This window comes from Rhopalosiphum padi, chromosome 4 (genome assembly GCF_020882245.1).
Source record: "Rhopalosiphum padi isolate XX-2018 chromosome 4, ASM2088224v1, whole genome shotgun sequence".
NCBI classification, from domain to species: domain Eukaryota; kingdom Metazoa; phylum Arthropoda; class Insecta; order Hemiptera; family Aphididae; genus Rhopalosiphum; species Rhopalosiphum padi.
Window position 1 is genome coordinate 19,338,218 of NC_083600.1, and position 8,472 is coordinate 19,346,689.

The 8,472-nt window shown below is 28.6% G+C and overlaps 1 protein-coding gene across 1 annotated transcript; it reads right to left on the bottom strand.

Moving 5' to 3' along the window:
• Window positions 1–243: 243 nt before the first annotated feature.
• LOC132930703 (uncharacterized) lies at window positions 244–4,866 on the bottom strand. The gene is made up of 3 exons (XM_060996716.1): window positions 4,729–4,866; window positions 1,935–3,581; window positions 244–1,155 (listed from the first exon to the last, which is right to left on the bottom strand). The coding sequence occupies exons 1-3, from the start codon at window positions 4,780–4,782 to the stop codon at window positions 724–726; spliced, it is 2,133 nt and encodes a 710-aa protein (XP_060852699.1). The 5' UTR covers window positions 4,783–4,866; the 3' UTR covers window positions 244–723.
• Window positions 4,867–8,472: the final 3,606 nt, after the last annotated feature.

Below are 8,472 nucleotides of genomic sequence, written 5' to 3' on the forward strand. Positions count from 1 at the left end.
TTACAAATAGCTATTTATAATCAATTATATTAATAGAGAAAGAAAAATATATCTTGTTTCAATTAATTAAATAATATTAGTAATATTACATTATTATTTATTATAATATACATTTGGATTCTCAAGCTGAGTCTAGCCCATTTTTATGTTTGTTCGAAAATTTATTAAAAAACACTGAAAAATCTTATTTTAATTAGTAGATATAATATAATGAGTCATTTTCCTTTAAATTACGAAATCTAATTAGTATAATGTATGGTAAGTTTATTTCTTTTTTAAAACTATACTTAACTTGAGTTTGACATAAATTTTTAATTAGTCACTGAAATACTGAATGATAAAAAAATAAAATTAATTTCCAAACAAACCTATAGGAAATGTAATTTCAAAATTAAAATCGAGTGGCTGGAGTATAGTATTTTTTGTTCTATGTATTAGTATTTAGTCTAAACACTTGATAAATACAAGTTGCTCCAACTCCTTTAAGGATGGACCTATCAATAACCATGTAATTATGCACCTTACACCTTAAAGGTCCACTGTGTACATATATTTTTTCGTCACATCATTGAACTAGGATTTCGTTTTGATATTTATGTAGTTGTATTTATTACAAATTTAGCATAGGTACACGTATTATCCTTAAAAATAAATAGTTAAATTTGTTTAATAAATTAAAATTATAGTTATAAAATATAAATACTAAATAGGTAAATAATATTTTTATTCAAGTGATCGTGTTTCGGCGTCCATTGAGTCGTCTCGTTCGACAAGTGGCAGTAGAACCGCAGTTGGGTGACGTTGGACGCCCTCGTAAGTAACGGACGCCTTGTAACCGGTAGCCGGGCCGACGGTGTATTCGACTGTCTGCGTCCGGCCGTCCGGTAACCGAACCCGGTATTGTCCGGTCACTGTACCGGTACGACCTGGTTCGCGACGTTCCCATTGGCCAAAATCCATCCCTACGCTTTCGTCCAATACGGAGTACCCAAAACCGTAACGGCCTTGCTCGGGCTGTTTTAGTTCTTCTATGGCCGCGCTGTTATCGTTCTCACCGTCTATTACGTCTTCTAATACTACGGGAACTCTCGAAGTGGATGTCACCGTTGGTTGTATGTCGCTCGGTGTTATGATATGTCCATGATCGTTGCGATTCTAAAAAAAAACCCAACAAAATAGTATTTTTTTTTAGAATGAGCAACTTCGTATTTTTTAAGTTAGATATGACTAGTTTTCCAAGGAGTGAAAAACTTTACGCAGCCCTTTCTCCCCTCTTAAATCGTTTCGAATAAAAGGCATTTTACCATTCCATAATATTATATGTTAAATAATCTTTTTTGTTCACCATGTACAATGTACATATATTATAATAGTATACATAGACAGCGGTGTACGCAGGGGGGGGAGCTAACGGGCTGAAGCCCCCCCCCCATTGCCCATATTATTATTTTTAATTTTTAATAATTATTATTTTATACCAACGATTTAATATAGGGTGTATTTACCCATTTATTAGAACCACGGACTAAGATATTAATAAATATTATATAAGTATTATATTATCTAAGTCCGTGATTACGACCACAGTCCATAGATGGGTATTTATAATCTTATATAATTATTATATAAATTTATGTATAATTTTTTCACATATTTTTTGTTTATTTTATGCTTAATTTAAGTAAGAAATAAAATAGCAACTATTTTAATTTTTAAGTCAATGCGCTTGTTATAACTGAGTAATTTTTTATTTTCAGGCCCCTCCCCATTTGTAAAATCCTGCGTAAGCCACTGTACACAGAATAGTGCGACCGAGTTAAAAAGGTGACTTGCAGTTTGACCTAATAAACTATTTTTGTCCCATTTCTCATGTATTTAACACGTTATATGACTAGCTAAGTCATTGTTTTAACTTGGTTGCACTATACACTTACATATTTTCGTCCGAAAACGTTTTGACTATCGTACAAAATCTCACTACTTGTTTCGTCGTCGACAGCGGGTCGGCGAGTCTGAACCGACGATTGTACTTTGCGTCGTAATTGTCGAGGCGATGCCGTCGTCAGAATTGTTGGATTTATTTCGGTACCACCGATAACAGATGGCTTTCGGCGGCGTTGGTGTTCGATTTTTTCCCACTCGTCGTTTTGACTTTGTCGTTTATATGTTGCTATGCTGTCCGTCTCCAATTTTGCAGCCGTTACGTTCGTGTTTACGTACTGATTGCTACTTATGCGCTGCTTAGGTACGCCTTCGTTGAATTTCAAATTTGCAAATTTTCTACCATCTTCGTGTTTTTGGGCTTTTAAATCTGTGTCGACGATTGTATGATGTGCGTTATTTCCCCATTCGTCGACTATCACGTTTGTAAATACGTGTTGTTGCAGGTCATAGTTGTCATCATCACGATAAAAGTCATTATTCTCATCAGCGACATCCTCGTTATAATTATTTAGACGTTGTTCGTTTGCCATGTTGGCTGCGTCCGTGTTATATATATTATGTGCCTCAGTGTGATTATTTTTGTGTTCAATTGATACTATCACATTCGCGGCAGTAGTGGTGATGTTTTTCGGGTAATCGTGGACGTCACTTTTTGATTCATTCTTGAGTAAATTAAAAATATTCTGATTTTCCCTATGATTTTGGTTGTGTAATCTTATGTCAACAATCTGATTATTGTATTTATTATTTTCGTCGTCCAATTGTAGCCCATCAGTGTTCACGAATTGGTTAGCTGCATAGCGTTGGAAGTTATGCTCGAAATCTGAATCATAACGTTGAGGCTGTCGTACGGTATCTTTCTCCTCGCTGGACTGCGCGTTTCCGTTGTACACGTCTTGCAGAGTGGAATGTTTGTTTTGTTCTTTGGTCGCGTTCGCACCATTGTTGTAGCTGTGTCGATGAACGGGCTTATTATTATCCTGCGTTCTGTCGTGAAACACAAAGTCCGAATTTTTACGGTGTTCGTCAACTGCTCCGTAAGCATAGTTAGTGATGAAACGCGTTACATTATGACGCTTGTTACTTTCTTCGGGTAACTCACTAGCGTTTACGTACTGATAATGATTACCACTCTGGAATTTATCTCTTTCGTCGTCGAAATGTTGAACGTGATTTTTCGGACGTAGCTTATTTTTGTGGAGTACCGTCGTCTTCGTCGGCGGCGGAGACGTTACGAATGTAACAATTGCATCCGGTTGACGTACCTGTCGCTGCTGCTGATAATCTCGTCGACCGTTTGCAACAGACGGTACAACGGTTTCCAGTGATTCCTTATGCTGCACAATCGGTGTCCAGTCCAAGTATGATAACACACTGTCGTCGTATTTTCGTTGTTGTTGATGACGTTGGACCGAAGCGCTGACAGTCAATGACGGTCTGCGATTATCTACACTTTTTTGGGTTTTGAGTTGTCTCGTCCCGGTCCCAGTAAATGTTCTATTCGTGGGTACCTGTGCTTGCATCTGTTGCTGATCACCGCTATGGTCTAAAGGTCTCCCGCGAATTTTGACTTGACGGTAATTAGTGGTTGCGGCTGAATTTATCGACGTCGCTGTTAATGTCGTTAACGTTACCACCTACAGACGAGATAAATATATTAATATTATACAAAGGTAGACATTTACTAGTAAAACCTTACTTTTTTAACTTGACAAGCTATAGGTAATTTTCTAATCTACTTAATAATTTAACTAGTTTAATTTACAGCTGTTGAAATAACTTAAATTTTTTTTCAGTTGATTTTATAAACTAATTACTTTACAATGTTTTAAATAAAAATAATGTTTCTTATTAAATAATAATATATTTTATACATATTATATCCATATTATAGATAGGCATAAAATAATATTTCTTATGTAATTCATATATTAATTGATTAACTTATTTAAAATGAGTTAAGTCAATATTATTTTCCATCTCAACTTACTCAACAAGTTAAATGTATTATTAGTTTATTATTAACATCTTGTATTCACTTAACTTAATTTAACCAGAGTTATTATATTTATTAGCTTGCTTATCTTTAATATTAAATAAACACGGATTTGCATGCATCTATTTTTTGTAGCAAATACTAAACGCGAAAATATATTAAATAAAATATAGTATTATAGTATTTTACAATTATTATTAAATCTTAAATAATATATAATATTTTTTTTTATTTAAAAAAAATATATTTACATTCTATATAGTTTTATAGTTTGATTTTTGATTATATAATATTTTAAAATAGCAAAGAAATATTAGTATTTATGGGCAGGAACTTAGGAGTACCATCTGAATAGATAATATTTAAAATTGTATTTTTATTTTTAATATGTATCTATTATTTATTTATAGTCAATTATTTGACAATATATATTGAATTTGAGTTATATAGGTACTTAAAGTCTGTTACAGAGTTATTAATTATTAGTATAATTAAAATTGTTTCAACACTTCAAGTTTACACGTGTTATTTAAATGTATGGTTTGTATGAGTTGTCATATCCCTTTCTTGTATAATTCTTTGATTGGAAACTGTTTTACACAAAAACTTAAAAACCAATAGGTAATAAGGTAAAATTAAGTGTATATTATATAGGTAAATTATCGGGTAAATAAATTCTGACTTTAATGACGAAGTTATTTTATAACATTTTTAGAATTTAAAATTTTGGATTGGTATTTTTGCTTTATGTCAATATAAAATCAAATAATAATAAACAAATAAATTACCTGTAATATAGTCATCAATACTATCCGATCCCGTTTCATTGCATATATTTTCATTTATCAAGCTTAAATCAAAATTTGGTATTATTAACTAAATTATCATCAGTGACCACTAATCATACTCTGTGTAATAGGTACACTACACAGTACATGCGCATGTTATATTCACTAAGTTCAACCCTTCCTAAAAGTTGTAATGTGGTATATAGAACTATATTTTATAAAGAGTAAAAACCGGTCTTAGTGTAAACATTAAATACATTCGCATTTTTTTTCTATTAATCAATTATAGCATAGCTTTCTTTAGAAATTACACTTATAAGATAGCTAGGGGTATAGCAAATTATTATAGATATATAATATGATAAATAATATGCTGTATTAGATAGGTAGTTACTATAAAAATTATATTAAAGTATGCTTTTGATGAAGACTCATTATATTATTATATCTTACGGAAAAAAAAAAATAATGCAACTGTTGAATATACGTATAATATACCATGTATTTCTGCAGTGACCAGTGTAATATGTATATTGTTTACATAGTAACACTAGTAACAGTGACGTACTCAGATTTTTTTAGATTGGGAGATATGACATATTGTATAATAACGCAATAATGTATTAAAATATATATTACTAAAAATAAAAATAATATTTTCAAACTGAAAAACAACATGGATACATTTAAATTTTTTTTATAAATAATGAGCATTTTATATTTTCATAAATAGAAGTACTATAATATATTCTGTATCCACTAGTTGTATTTACGTCTTAGTTACTATTACCAATACCTATAAATTTATGATAATGTAGATAAATAAATATTACTTAATTAAAATCAATATTATGAACTATTAAAATCTGTTGATTCTGATTTTTAAATATTAACTATGATATATTTTTAAATTATTTTTGAAGGAAATCCAACTAAAGAGGCATGGAAATTATATTAATTAACAATGAGAAAGTTTTTAATTCTTCTTGAATTTTGTAGAGTACCTAGTTATAGAGTATATATTTAGGAGATAAGAGGATTTTCATTGTTGCTAAGAATTGTTTTGTAATAGTGATGGACTAGTTTTTTATTATTGTGTAGATTAAGGTTAAAGAAATAAGTAAGGAATTAAGTAATTAGTTGTAAATTAATAGCAGTGTACTTATTAATATTGGACAGCTTAACATATAACTAAATTGAATTTAATAATGTACTACTATAATTTGATTTTTTAAAGGTAAAGACAGTAGAGATTAAATTAAATTATATATAATATTAAATTTAATACTCATATTCCTAATATTATATATTATGTAAATAAAATAAATAATTTATTTAATTATAATATATTACAATTAGAATTATTAATACATTAATAGAAGTAGTTTACTACAATAATAATATTTATTTACTTAGTATTGAAGTTTATAAAAATAGGTTAAGATATAGGTATATTAATGATTCACCGCATCGTCTATTACACTAATACTTGGTAAGTAATAACATATAACAAACTTTATAAACTCATATACAAATAGGTATATTAAATTACATTTTTAATAATGATATTAATAAAATTTCAAATCATGTACCTACAAATGTAATTTAATTTATAATTTATTAATAATAATAGATCAAATTTAAATGATAAATAATAGTAATTATTCTCAAATCAAAAAAGAATTGTACCTGATCTATGGTATACTCGAAACTCGTCTATATATATATACTGATAATTGTTCTTGTACATAGATTTATATGTTGTCAATACTATATATTATTTTTTCATTTTTACTCTCGATTTTAAAAATTGTATAATTTCCCATGGAAAGTAATTGAAAGTTGAAACGAGCAACTGTATAGACTAGCTATCGTCATAGTATTTCAGTATTTGATATCAAATACATTTATATGTTTAGATAGATTAATAATTGGAGTGAAGAATTTATTTGAATCTATAAGTTTTTACTTTTATTTTATTTTTAGAATGAAATCACTGTAATAAAATGGATTATGGAATGCCAATTAGGTATATCAATAAAAAAAAACATTCAAGTATAACATTTTTTAATGGAAAGTGAATGAGACTACTCGTATGTAGAAAATAAAATTAATTGTAATTATTATAAAAATAAAACGTGTTACTGCAGAAGTGCTGGCTTGTGGTAACTACTACAAATATCATAAATCAATGTTAAAAATCGTGATAACTACAGTCATCATTGAATAATGGAATAAGTATATTGTAGAAGGTGATACAAAATTATTAGGTATTTATATTATAGTTTATTATTAGTAGGGACTAGAGAGTATATAATATGTTGATGACATCATCTCGATATTAATAGATATATGTAAATACTTCAAATACTGACATAGGTAAATCTAGATATTTTTGATATGATTATTAGTTAATTATCAATTAAATTTCACAAATTAACTGTGAGTGATCGAGTGATGACATTTTAAATAATATTATTACTGAAATCAATACATATCCTTTATAGTAAAGAGCTTTAACATTTTTTTCATAATTTTCTCAATTAGATAAATAATAGTCTGATAAGAAATTTCAGAAACTTTGTAATTTTTCAACTTTTTTTTTGTGTTTAATTTCGACAGGATTAGTATTACATTATTATCGTATGAGTTATAATGTATAGTATAAGAGAAGTTATTAAAAATATATTTATTATTAAGAAAAAAAAATTAATTGTTAAACTGTTGCTTTTCATAACGGATAAACGACCTAAGATACTTCTTTATTCAGTGAAGTGTAGAAAATGACCTTTTGGTCGAAAAGTTTGAGGCCAAATCAATAAATACATGGGACTTATCCTTAAAGCCATATCAATATGTAATATGTATAGTATAATATATGGTACTCATATATGGTATATAATTTGCTTTTATTTTTATAATTTATGTATGTAAGTGTATTCGTATACAATTCATCTGACGATTACTTAAGAGAATTGCCAATATATCTTAAGACTTTTAAAATTTCAAAAGTTTCATTTAGATCTTCCTTTCTTTATAAACAATTAGTCTTAATTTGTTTGCACCGTCATGCGTACTTTTAAACTTCTGAAGAGTCAAGTTCATATATTTTTAACAAGATAAAGTGCTATTGAAGAATATAAACTTATCATATAAAGTTTTTCTTTTCTTAAATTAAGCTGTCAGCTGATTTTCGTGAATGAGATGAAATGTCTTGTAATAAAATTAGCCGGTTGTGGTGCGGAGCTAAAGAAAATAAAGATAGCCGCGATACGCTTATTAGCGTAATAATATTATATTATCATCTGAATGTAGAATTTACCCATTTATGTAAATTTCTTTGTTTAGTACGCAGTTTATTAACTAACAAACCACCGAACTTATTTATTTAAAATATGCATCAAAATATCAGAAATATTGCGAGTAGATTATAATTTTATAAAATTATGTTAATAGTGAAAACTTAAGTAGAGTATGAAGCAAAATGTGGTATAATTTATGAGTAAAATGATAATGAATAATCCCGATGATATTTATGTTTTTTAAATTGGTTGCCAAATATTCCGTATCTCCGCAATACTTCTTCCCCTATTTGTAGTTTGTAGTTTATATAATTGCGTGATGATGCAAGTGCAAACGTCATCGTCATTTACTGAAGACTAAAAAGTTATTCTGTTGTGCAGTTTTTCTATGTATGTAATAACTGTATTAGTCGATACACATAGTTTATTGAACGTAGGTTAT

Coding starts and splice junctions, on each gene's coding strand:
- LOC132930703 (XM_060996716.1), bottom strand. CDS start 4,782: ATGAAAATATATGCAATGAAACGGGATCGGATAGTATTGATGACTATA. Junction 3,582..4,728: donor TATTGATGACTATATTACAG/GTAATTTATTTG, acceptor TCTCGTCTGTAG/GTGGTAACGTTAACGACATT. Junction 1,156..1,934: donor ACGTTTTCGGACGAAAATAT/GTAAGTGTATAG, acceptor GTTTTTTTTTAG/AATCGCAACGATCATGGACA.